At 48.9% G+C, this 13101-nt stretch overlaps 1 protein-coding gene across 3 annotated transcripts in view; it reads right to left on the bottom strand.

Moving 5' to 3' along the window:
• Positions 1-10301, bottom strand: part of TSC22D3 (TSC22 domain family member 3) — a 58842-nt gene extending 48541 nt beyond the window's left edge. Inside the window, exons 1-2 of one of the 3 annotated variants that reach the window (XM_060002934.1) lie at positions 10232-10301; positions 8505-8930 (exon numbers count right to left, since the gene is read on the bottom strand). In XM_060002934.1, the coding sequence (XP_059858917.1) occupies positions 8505-8930; positions 10232-10296 (491 nt within the window). In that variant the 5' untranslated portion in view covers positions 10297-10301. Of the gene's footprint in view, positions 1-8504; positions 8931-9315; positions 9420-9565; positions 9686-10231 lie in introns of those variants that run through there. The other 2 variants (XM_060002933.1, XM_060002935.1) reach the window with 2 other exon arrangements.
• Between the last annotated feature and the right edge of the window lie 2800 nt (positions 10302-13101).

The following is a 13101-nucleotide window of genomic DNA, read 5'->3' as shown; positions in this document are numbered from 1 at the left end:
TGCTTAGCGGGGTAGACATTCAATAAATCCGCAGTAGGCGCTAGATTACTAGCAGGCCCCTGGTCGATAAATGATGGATTGATTAACTGAAGTGCTTGGTCACTCAGTGCAGGGCCTGAGTTCATTCATTTCCCTGTGTACCTGGGGAAGGCGGAGTATATTGCCTTAAAACTGGGCAGAGGTTTTCTTATTTTTTTTTCTTTGTTTCTTTATTTTACTGCAACTGAGATGGTGGTCTTCAGCTTGTCTGAGGATTCATGACTCTGAGATTTGGATACAAATCATAACTGCTGGTAATTCCCAATGCCACCTTTTTGACTTTATCTCCCTGTTTCTTCCTCTTTTTCTCAGACAGGACAGCAGTGTCCCCAGCTACCCTCAACCTGTGAGCCATTTACCCCCTGGTGACACAGTGTGACAGGCTGGGCAAAAACGAGGAAAGAGAAGAAGAGGACTTATTGGTTTAGTCACAAACTTTGAGTCAATGCACTATTAGATCGATAGGGCTATTCTGTAATGTAGATATTCGAGTAAGCTTATTAGAGAAATACGTCATAGAATTCAGCAAGCCCCAGTTCACTGGGGGCTCAGTTGCACCAAACCGGTAATGCAATTTTCTGAACAGGCTAGGAAGAGAGCTAAGTATCACTGTGAATTCAGGCTAGCCTGGGGACTTTTAGACTTTGTGGAGAATGGATTGGTAATTGGCTTAGGCCTTCCTTTAAAAAGTTCCTCCAGCTTCCACTAAACCCTTCTCCCTAAAGTCTCCAGAACAGTACCTGAACCAACAAGCAGATAGATACAAAAGGAAGAAGAACTTCTGACACCTGTTTTGGGGCCCCTCCAGATGCATCAGGCTGACTCTTTAGCACCGTACCATCAGGTGATAGCAGGAGATGCCACCCACCCCCCAAAAAACACCCCAAACCACACTAAGCCCACAGCAGCTCACCTGCCTGGTTACATTTGCTGCTGAGTGTGGGGGCTCAAGAGGGAATCACCTTCACAGCCTGGCACTTGGCTCTGAGCAGATACTGGCCTGACACTAGGGAGAGCAGGCTGTTCCTCTGGAAGTGTAGTGAGCTCTACTTAGACCCCCATCAGGCTTCTGAATGCCTGGCCCCAGGGAAGCCTGCCACTGAGCAAGCAGAAGCTTGATGCCTCAGTAACCTGGCTCTGTTACATAAGGCACTATGCGAGATATGAGTCAGGGACCTCAGGCTGGCCCAGGCCCAGCCTAGTCTGGGAGTGAGGCTAAAAGGGAGGTGTGTGTGTGTGTGTGTGTGTGTGTGTGTGTGTGTGTGTGTGTGGTGTAAGCCAGGAAGGAGCCGCTGGAACCACTTCCCTTCCTCTCACTTCTCACCCCCTTCTTCCTCAGGGATAGCTGTAGCCAATCACTGGCCTAGAAAGCTCAGAGCGGGAATCCTGGCCAGACCCTAAGCTGCGAGCAGCTGCTCTCCATCTCCCCTGAAGAGAAGACAAGAGGAAGTAGGTTGAATACCCAAGGCTGTTTCGTGAGTAAATTCTTCCTTCGAGGAAGGATGGGGAAGGTCCCTGTGGGGCTTTGTCCACAGGCAGGGGCCTGATTTCAGGCTGGGTCTATTTGAGGAAAGTGGCTCCCAGGGGAGGAAGGCTGATAGCGTGCCTGGGGCATCACTGACCAAGCATGCTTCTTGCTCTTGTTTCCCCCTGGGCTAGTGTCTGCACATTGGGAAGCTTCCTAGTCAGTCTCCATGCTGGCTGGGATCTCACACCTCTTAAACTATTTCCAAAAGGGCAGTAGCTACTTTGGGGCAGGGATTTCCAGCTAGAAGGTACAAGTGAATTAGACTTGTCTGTAGAGAAGATTCCCTCCTGCCTGGATTAGCATTTGAAAAAGTTTGTTTTCTATTCTCCAGGACCCCATCTTATCACCGCTCTGACTCCTTCGCTAAGCTGGATTTCGGTATGGTACATGGTAGCTTCCATAAGCCATTTCCCTGCCCTGACTCCTCATCATAACTGCTTTGAGGCTGGGATCTATCCTTCAGGCCTTCACAGAGATCCCATTAGCCCACAGGGTCCTGCTCTGCCAAAGCTGCGGCCCCACAGCGAAGCCCTAACCCTTGTCCCATTACTGCAAGCCTTGGGACAGTACATGTCCTGGGCCATTATTGCCTTCTTCATCTAAAAGGGAAATTTCATCTTTTTTGACCCCTTGTGGTCAAGGAATGCTCTCCCTTGAGTGCACTGAGCACACAGATGCCCCACCAAATGGGTCCAAGCTTCGGGTCCAGGCAGCACATTGGCTTCTCCAGGGGTAGAGAGACTATTGCATGACACCAACCAATTTGTTATGTAAACCCAGCCAGCCATGGCAGATTATGGCTTTGTAGTTATCTTGAGGGATGCCTTACATAAGAGGAGAAAGTTCAGGTAGGAGCAGAATCGTGATGAGCAAACACCATGCAATGGCCACCACCAGGTGCAGACATGGCCGACCTTATTCCTCTCAATCAGCCCACAAGGTGTGGGCAATGCTCTGCTGGGCTCCATCACTCAGGGGACCTGGAGACCCTGCAGCCATGGCCAGACACATGCATCTCCATTTTCCCAGACTTCCTGGCCTTCAGGACCTGTTATGGAAAGGATCCAAAGCTCTAGCTGGAATTGAAAGCTTGTTAGCTTATCTGGAAGTGCAAATATAAGCAGGATTGTTAACCTTCTCTTCAGGCTGGGAGGGAAAATAAGGTCATCCTGGAAAGAGTTATTTTCTGAGGTGTGGGCTCACATGGGTCCATTCCTGACAAACCAGAGGTGGAGAAGGTGAAATCTGTGTTCTGTTCTTGCCACCTTTCTTGAAGAGCACGAGCATTCCATCTAGACCTCTCAAGCTCCATGCTGGCCAGAGCTCCACACTGCAGCAGGCCTTTCAAGAACTCCGGCCCCGTCTCTCTGCTTCTCTTCTCCAAACTTGGCTTTCCCATGTTCCATTCCCATAGAACCCTACTCCCAGTGAACTGTCGCCCCAAGGAAAATTCTGATAAACTAATCCACACATAGTAGGTAATGACAAGCAAAGCCGTTACATGTTACTCTTTTAAAAAGGAAACCCTCAGGTAGTAAACCCCCGTAGACCCTGGCCATTCATTAGAGAGACACGCTCAAAACTTTTGCCAGTTCCTAATTCATGAGCATCCTGAAATCACATCATTTCTCTCATATGACTTCTACTATTTCTGTTGTTTGTTAAATTTCTTAGCTTTCTTTTCATTGTGATCACTAGCACTAGCAGTTGACTCAGGGAGGGGGTGTTCTCCCCAAAGAAGTAGACATTCACTCACTTCATGGGCATTACTACACTTGAATGGATTGACTAAGAGTAGAGGACCAAAAAACTGAGTTGAAAAGTAGGTGCTGGGCAACTCCACTCCTAGGTAGAGACCGAAAAGAATTGAAAGAAGGGACTCAAAAATATATGTGTATACCAATGTCCAAAGCAGCGTTCTTCACCAGAACCAACAGGTGGAAAGAACCCAAGTGTCCGTGGACAGATGAATGGATTAAACAAAATGTGGTGTATCCACACAATGGAATATGATTCAGTCATAAAAAGCAGTGAAGTACTGATACATGGATGGACCTTGAAAACATTACGCTAAGTGAACGAAGCCAGACACAAAAGGCCACATATTGTATGATTCCACTTATACGAAATATCTAGAATAGGCAAATTCGTAGAGACAGAAAGTAGAATAGAGGTTACCAGGGACTGGGGGGGAGGGGAGAATAGGGAGTTATTTAATAGGTACAGAGTTTCTGTTTGGGATGATGACAAAGTTCTGGAAATGGATAATGGTGATGACTGCACCACTGTGAATATACCTAATGCTACTGAATTGTACGCTTAAAAATGGTTAAAATGACAAATTTTATGTTATATATATTTTGCTGGTATATATGTACATACTAATATATATATATATATATATATATACTTTATATACATATATAAGACACACACATATGTAATATATATAGTAGCTGCTAGTAGAGCAGTAGGGTCGGTCACTACCCAAAGCCTCTTAGCACATGGAATTCACATCTGTGCCTCAGCAAAAAGGTGATTTCTTACATATTGAGGTTCTCATGAGGTATACAAACCATAAATGTTAAGTTTGCAAATGCATTTGTGTTTTTAACAGAGAATGTGCCTTAATCCAAGAGTGCCTATTCTTTGTCAGACCACTAGGCACTCAGGAATTAGTTATTTTGAATTAACTTGGGCTAGGGAAGGACTTTCAAAGTTTGATGCCAAAAGCAAAAATCACGAAGGCAAAGAATGACAGACTTAACCACACGGAAACCCAAAACCTCTCTACAGCAAAGTACGCCATCCTCAAAATCAAATGGCAAATTAGTTGACAAAGGGTTGCAATCTCTAATTCAGGATTTCTTATGGTGTGGTCCAAGTACCACTGCGCTATGGGATAGGAGTTTTAGATGGTACAAGGACAGAAAACTGATCTTAGAATATGAACTTAGGCACTACAGCAGGCAGGCAGGAGAGTTTTGTCCCTCAAATCACACCATGTAAGTGGCTACGTCCTCAGAAATCAGGTCCAGGAATATACATTTATGAAGTCATTAGTCTGAAGATTCAGAGAAGCACACATAATTTTTATGCAATTTTCTGTCAGAAGCCTGATCTCTGAATCTACATCTTTCCCTTTACTGTTATATATACGTCAACAGGGAAGGTTAAATGAATTAGCACACATAAAACAATTAAAAATCTTTGCTATTATTATTTTCTGAGCATCTAAGTGTGGGGACCAGTTGTTGCCAGCTCAGAAGCTTAAAGGTAGACTCCTGGGGCTCTCCGAGCTGGAAGGGAACTCAGATTCAGAGCAGCTCAGATCACATTGGCTGATGTGCTTGGGGGCCAAAGGCAGAATAGAGCTGATTAAGTAGTTTTGGATAAAATCTCAGAAATAAATTTAAGGTTACAACAACAATGACAACAACAGAGTATGGCAAAAGCTCCCATTCCAGCTTGCTACACCTTACTGATCGGAGAATTAAGGCCCCTCAAATTTCAACTTTGCAAGTTTTTTAATAGACTGTATTTCAATTGGAAATTTTAGCTCTTTGCCCGGCATATTACATCTGCCTCTTAAGTTTTCCAGTTTTAGAAGCATTTTCAAACGATACGGTATAGTCCCCTAATAATAGGGTGACCAACCATCCCAGTTTCCCTGGGACTGTCCCAGTTTGACCATTGAAACTCCTGTGTTGGTTGAAAGTCCTGGGATGGTTGGTCCCCTGACCTAATAAGGACATTTTAACCATTTGGTTAGTTTCTGGGATAATATTTACCTCTGCTTAACAATTCTTTCTTCATAGACAATTCTTTAGTGTCTTTCTGACCTTAGGTGGAGTCTTGGCTCTGCTCTTCATTGTAAGGCATCGGGCAAGTTATTCAATTTTCCCGAGCTTCAGTTTCTTTCATTAAAAAATGAAGAACGGTGATAACAGTACCCATTTCATTGGGTTGGTGTAACTATTAAATGACATTATGCAGCTATACTGCTTAGTACATGCTGTAAACACTCAATAGATGTTAGCTATTAATCTATTATAGTTATTAGTTACTTAACACAAGATTGAAGGGATGGTGTGTAAAACACATCATCTCCCCCCCCACCCCAGTAGTTTAGAGGCACCATGTACATACCAACGAGCTACATGGCCATTACCACTGATTCACATGTATATACACAGCACTGTTCATCAGGACTTCTACCAAGCTATTAGAATTACTGCATGTGGTTCATACCGAAAAAAAAATCACATTTAAACCTTAATAAGAATTTTCCAAGACTAAAGTTGTAAAATCTTTACAGAGGACCACACCAACAATTAAGCAGTCATCTAGCCAAAAAAAACCTTTACTGAGTACTGGGTGTATAACTAAAAGCCAAGGGAAAGCCAAGTAAGTGGAAAACACGCCCTACCCTCAAATTGCTTACACTCTTGTGTTCCAAGGAAACCAAGAGCTAAGCTGGGAGCCAGGGACAGGTCAAAGCAGACAAACCAGAGAGAAATCAAGAACTTGCCCCACCCTTTCTCCCAAGAATATAGGAGCCCTTGCAGCAGGGGAGTGGGCTGCAGGAGGAGGGGCAGGAAGAGTCGCTTCTCCAGAAGAGACAGCTTTGAAGGTAGACAAATTAGAAGAAAAAGACACCCAGGCAGGAATCTGAAATATCAAATCATTAAATGGAACAGAAGGAAGAATGATGGCTGTGGTATGAAGATAGAAAACCAGGGAATAAATGAAGTAAGAAGAGGAAATTTTCACTCGGGAGAAGACTGTCCAGCTCAGATTTTGGAGAAACCCTGTGACCAGTAATAATGGTCTCCTACTTTGCTAATGAGCATGTCATTCTAGGCAAAACCTCAACCAAACTGAGAATCTCCAATCTCGAAGGTCCCAGTTGTCAAGGCAAATGAGAGAATGCTTTGTCCTGCTATTGTCCCGCTAGAACCGTTAAGGCTGTTACCACAGGACCCTGTCACTCCCCAGCCTCATGGAAGCCTGAGGGCTTGAGATGCTCCCTCCACCAATGCTCTCAGCCCCCCACCCAACCTGGTAGCATTTCCAGGCTTTGCCAAGAACCGAACGTCAACAAGCAAGTGTCAGTGGAGTAGGTGACAAGGAGGTCTTGCCACTCAAGAAACCCAGACCACCAGAAAGCCTCCCAAGGTGTGGCACAAGCGAACACTTCGATTTCAGGCTTTCAGTCTCACCCCTCACTCGCTTAGGTCTGACCCTCCCAGGCCTCCAACCTAGGAACCAGAGCCGAGGAAGCGTCCCCTCTTCTGTGTCATCAAGCCACTTCGGAGCCGTTTCTCTCCCAGCTGAAAGAGTGCAAGTGCTACAGGCGCGCTTTCCAGGTGTCTTGCCACCCCTCCCCCGCTGCCTATGAGCCCAGATCCCAGCAGATTGTTAGGAGCCTGTTAGGGCTTTCGCTCGGCAGGGTTGCAGCTGCTGTGGTCTGAATACGCTTGTAGTAATCTTTCACCAGAAATGAAGATTCCCTCGAAACCTTTTCCATACACAGTGTGGTTTCTTGGAGACAATGAGATAAATTGATGCGTAAAGTAAAATAATAGGTGAGAAAGGGCTTCGATGGCATGGAAAATGCCTGAAAATACAACCTGTTATAATAATGCTAATTAAGTCACTTGTCCCCTCCTGGAACTTCTGGGGCTGAGGACGCAAACCTGGGCTGAGCACTAAGTGAGGGTAGTTCTTGCCTAGCTCAATGGCTTTTAAACTTTCTTATTTGTGCCTCACTGAAAAGCCATTCAATTATTCAAGTATTCTGCGGGAGCTCAAAATTTCTTATTACCTTGTCTGAGCACATTACCTGCCCACAACCTGGCATCTCAGAACTAGAAGGAACCTTAGAGATCACAGAGGTCAGGCGGCTTGCTCAGGTTCACACAGGGAAGTAGAGCCATAACTTGTACTGCAACCCAGGTCTCCCACAGCGGGGTTTCTCTTTCTCTTACATAACCTGTGATGTTGAGAAAGAAGAAAATCCACCCGCTTGCACGCACGGACGCGCACACGCGTGCGCACACACACACACACACGCACCAGTGCCCTGTTCCTATGGCTCTAAGAACACCAAACACACCACTAGGTTTCCTGAAGTTGCCTCCCCTGCCTCAAAATTGCCTCAGTTGTCCCCCCAAGACCGGCTCTTACCAGAGTGTCTCATACTGGAGGACTGCAGCCACCTTTGGTCTTCCCATTGTGTTTCTATCCTTCCCTCTCTCTTCCTTGCCCTTCAGCAAGATTTCTAGAAAGCCTGACCCGCACTCCAACACACGCCTGCTATGACATGGATCATCCACCCTCCTGTCCTTAGGATGCTCTTTGGGGCTGCATTTAACCGTCATTGGAAACTGAAGGCTGTGATCCATGGAGGCGGTGCGGGGTCCCGCCTCATCCGGAGTTTCAAGAAATTCTCACAGGTCTCTAATTTTGCCTATCCCCCCCGCTCTCCCCGACACCAGCAGCAGCTTAATTTGTCTCAACGTTTTGCTTGCCCTCATCCTCAGTCAGGGCCACTCAGTAATTTTAAAGCCCTTGCCGTTTCCATCTGAGTTTGCATATTTGGAAATGGGCTTTTTAATGAGGGTGGGACTCAGATCCCAAGAGCTACACCCAAACCATCTAGGACTCTGTCCACCTTCTGGGCTCCAGCATCTCCCTAGGAAAGACTCTGCAGGCACCTTTCAAAACAGGGCTCCCACCTGCCAGGCTTCCCCTCAGCCGTACAGGAATCCAGGTAGCCTCAGGGTCCGGTCGTGGCAGCCCGGGAGCCCGACAGCCGCCCCCCCCCCCGTGCCCCTTCTGGCCTTCCCGTTGCCCCTTTCTGTCAGAGGGGCGGGTCCAGCCGAGGCGGCTGCGAGCCGGGCCCGTGTGCCCACCCGCGTGCCCTGCCACCCACCTGTGGAAGAAGAGCAGGATGGAGAGCATGGTCTGGTCGATGTTGCGGTTGCAGATGCCCTCGTTGATCAGGTAGCAGGGGTCCCGCAGCACGGGCTCTAGCGAATCCTGCCGCATTATGCTGTTGAGCTTGTCGGTGTTGAGGTTCTCGAAGATCAGCTTCTCCTGCAGCTGCCGAAAGTTGCTCACGGTGGGGCTGCCCGGGTTGTTGTTGGCCCCGCTGCTGTCGCGCTGGAGCCCGCTGCGGTGGGCCAGGGCCAGGCAGCAGTTGCAGCAGTCGAGGCCGACAGGTGAGCGGCAGTCGGGCTTGGACTGGGCCATATTCTCCGCCTCGGGGGACGCCTGGCCCGCGAGGTCAGGGGCGGCCGGCAGGTGCGCGCCCGCCGGGCCGGCCTGAGGGGACTCCAGGGTGTCTGGGAAAGACAAGCTGTGAGGAGAAGAGTTGGAAATGAGCGCCGAGAGCCGGCCACCCTCGGCTCGGCCCCCTTCTGGCTGTGCCGCTCGGGGTGCGAATAGAAACAGCTGGACAAACAGCTCTGAGCGGATCCTTCGGGCTCACTTCCTCCTCTTCCTCCTCCTCTCCCCCACCCCCTCCTCTCCGGGCCGGGGCCGCCCCCCTGAGGTGCCACACGCGGCCCCAGAGCCGTCCCAAGTTTCCCAAGTGTAAGCGGGGGCCCGGGGCGGACCTGTGGTAGCAGGAAGGGCGGTTGGCGGGGTAGAGGGAGAGCCGGGGCGCGCCCTCGCTCCCTCCCTCACGGGTTCGCTCCCTCCCTCACGGGTTCCCTCCCTCCCTCCCCGGCTCGCGGACTTGCCAGAACTCGGGCTCCCCGGGGCTGCGCCGGCGGAGCGGTAGCGGGAGCCGAGCGCGAGTGAGCGAGTGAGCGAGCAAGCGAGCCGCGCGTCCGGTAGTCGGCGCGGGGCCGTGACAACATGCAAATGACCCCTGGGGGGCAGGCGGACCACGAGGGGCCGCGCTTACCCCCGCGTGCTCCTCAGAGCCGGCGCGGTCCTGCCCCGCCCCCAGCCCCGCCCCGACCCCCGCACTCTAACGGCTGCCCGCACCCTCGCCTGAGGCGCCGGGAGCCCGGCCCAGCTCTCCCTCCCTCAACGCGCTCCGCGGCGCCCAAGCTCGGGCTCTCTCGCCGCTTCTGGCGCATCTTCGGCCAGAAATCCCCGAGAGCAGCCGCTCGGGGCGGCCTCGCCACCCCGGTCTCGAGCTCGGCGGGCGGGCCAGTGTGTCTGGTCCCACCGCGGACGGGTGCCCCTACAGGAGAGACGCCGCCTTCGAGAAGCGGGGTGGCGGTGGTGGTGGCGGGGGGGAGGTGCAGGGAGAGCGGTGGCCCCTGAGGAGAGTCTGAGGGCGCCGGGCACGCCTCGGGAGGACCCAAGACGGGCCTGGAACAAAAGTCACAGAAGCACACTCAACTGCTCCTTGGTCTCTGTCCCTTTCTTTTCCCTTCACTCATCTTCCCCTTTCCTCCCACTTGCTCTCTCCTGTCTCCCCTGAGCCCCAGCGGAGGCGGTCTCTGAGCTCGCTCCGGGGAGTGCCAGCCCCTCAGCGGGCTTCCCGCCGCCCCTGTTCCCTCACTGTCTCAATCCCCCACCCCCCCAGCCTGCCTTCTCTTGGCCCTTCTCCCATTCTTTATCTCAGTTTTCCTCTTTATTTACTCCTCTCTGCTCTTTCCTTTCTTTCTCGTCCCCCCCTTTTTTTTTTTGAGGTACCCGGACCTTTCACTGCTGTGGCCTCTCCCGTTGAGGAGCACAGGCTCCGGACGCGCAGGCTCAGCGGCCATGGCTCACGGGCCCAGCCGCTCCGCGGTATGTGGGATCTTCCCGGACCGGGGCACGAACCCGTGTCCCCGGCATCGGCAGGCGGACTCTCAACCAACTGCGCCACCAGGGAAGCCCGCCCCCTTTTTTATTCTTTTTCTGGATTCCTTTTCTTTATTTCCTCATTCACCCCTTTCCTCCCCCATTCCTCTTTTTCTTGCCTTCGTTTCTTTCTTCCCCTTCCTTTCCCTCATTTTATTTCCCCCTCGCTTCCCTCACCTCTGCACCTCCTCTTTCTCCCTAGTTTTGTCCCATCCTCCCCTCTTCACTTAGTTTCCCCGATTTTTCCAAATTTCCTCTCCCCTCCCTTTTCCAATCCCCGCCTGCCGCCTTAGGTGATCTCTGTCCTTACCCTTTCAAGGTGGGCATGTAAATTGATACAGCCACTATGGAAAAAGTGATACATACCAATAAATTGATACATACCACTATGGTATGGAGGTTCCTTAAGAAACTAAAAATAGAACTACCTTATGACCCAGCAATCCCACTACTGGGCATATACCTTGAGAAAACCATAATTCAAAAAGAGTCATGGACCACAATGTTCATTGCAGCTCTATTTACAATAGCCAGGACATGGAAGCAACCTAAATGTCCATCGACAGATGAAGAGATAAACAAGATGTGGCACATATATACAATGGAATATTACTCAGCCATAAAAAACACAATTGCGTCATTTGTAGAGATGTGGATGGATCTAGAGACTGTCATACAGAGTGAAGTAAGTCAGAGAGAAAAGCAAATATCGTATATTAACGCATATATGTGGAACCTAGAAAAATGCTACAGATGAACCGGTTTGCAGTGCCGAAATAGAGACACAGATGCAGAGAACAAACGTATGGACACCGAGGGAGGAAAGTAGCAGGGAGGTGTTGGTGGGGGGGGGATAAATTGGTAGATTGGGATTGACATATATACACTAATATGTATAAAATGGATAACTAATAAGAACCTGCTGTATAAAAAATTTTTAAAAAGATTATAGGGCAATTGTGTCCAATAGAAATATGAAAATCACATATATAAATTTTAATTTTCATATAGCCATATTTTTAAAGTTAATTTTAATAATGTTTGAATAATGTAATTGAAAAACATCAATCTAATAGCCCTATATTAAACTCTAAATTTTGATAACAGAGAGAATATACTTTCTTTTCAGTTACTCAGAGAACTTTTACTAAAATTAAGTTATATAAGACTACAGAGAAAAGATCAAAAAATTCTAGAAAGTAGAGGAAGAATAGCATAGCGGTTAGCCTGTCTTGGGTAGATCCCACCTCCACCTTTGGCTAGCTGACCATGGGCAGTTTTCCCTTGAACTTCCTCTTTTCAAAATATCACCAATTAGAACAAGAACAGGCTATAATGCTCCAGCAATGTCCTGGTGGCCCCTGTGGCAGCTAACAGTCAATTAATGCTTCAGTTGCATGGAGGTCTCTTAAGAGGGAAGGTGGAGGGCAGGGGTAGAAGCCAGGATGGCCACGGTAGCTGGGAGCTTTGCAGAGGTTGGTGGGAGAGGCGGGGGAGGGGAGGAGGTAGGTGGCTCCAGGCAGCAGCTATTCACCAACCGTTATGGATGTATCTCAATATTTTAACAACTGGTGCAGCTTTATTATAACAATGTAACTGAATAACTAAAAAAAAAAAAAAAGAGGTGCAGAGATTGGATGTTCATGGGCACTGGGGTGGGGAGGGGGAATCTCATGAAACTTTGACCTGAGGGTTCTTGACCCTGAGGAGAAGGTGTCTTTGGAGCTGAGCTGAGGTGAAAGGGCAGACTTGTGGGGAGCACGGCAGGCTGATGCCCTGGGTCAAACCCCACCTTTGTGAGATGTAGGGATGGGCTGGGTGGGTAAGTGGTAGGGTTCTGGGGTGTCTCAGAACTTGGAGACCTGGAATACTTTGAATGCATAGGATTCAATAACTATTGGTTCCTGAAAAATATTTAAAATATTCATGATGTTCAGTTTTCACTCAAAACTCAAATGGATTTCAGTTTCAGTCAGCACTCCCCAACCCCCTTCTTTCACAAGCCCATGGCCCTTGCAATAGAGCAGTATATACTGCCATCTAGTGTTCAAGACTTCGAACATTTCCTGCCTGAGTCAGGTCTTCCAGAGACACTGAATTCCACTAGTGGAATTCCACTTGCCTGCTAGTGGAATTCACACTGCACTGGTCCTGAGAGCCGGAGGAAAGAGGAGGTGGTTCCTGTACACTAAGAGGGCTTGATGGCCAGACTGACACCAGTTGGGGCAGAGCCACCCTCTTCTAGTGGCGCTCCACTTGCCTGAGTCTCTGTAGGCTTTCATAGATTTGACATTCCCTCTGTATGCCACGAGGATCACCCCCATGATTAGGAGCAAAGGGCAGCCAACAAACTCCTGTTTCCAAGGCTCTTGGGTCTTATATGGGGCCCAGCAACTTCCGGAAATGGAAGGAGGGCCATACTCTCTCTGCTGTAGGACCCAGAAAACCAAAATCAAGCTGTACCCCTGCTTCCTGACAGGATCCCAAGATAAGACGTGAAAGAGGCATTGGGAGGTCACTGACCAGTCCAGCAAAGCTGAGAGTATGCTGTGTTCTCACAGACTACTGAAGATTGTTTGTTCTCTCAAAACCCAATCCTTTAGATGCGTTAATTTCCCCTTTTCTTCTTCTTCGCTGTCTTTTTTTTTTTTAATGTTCTTGGGTAAAAGCCAGAGGAGGTAGTAGAATATGAAATTTCATGTGCATTGTGTGGACTTATAGCCTAC

The sequence above is a fragment of the Delphinus delphis genome, chromosome X (assembly GCF_949987515.2).
Source record: "Delphinus delphis chromosome X, mDelDel1.2, whole genome shotgun sequence".
Taxonomy (NCBI): domain Eukaryota; kingdom Metazoa; phylum Chordata; class Mammalia; order Artiodactyla; family Delphinidae; genus Delphinus; species Delphinus delphis.
This window is presented reverse-complemented; position numbering and strand designations above follow the sequence as displayed.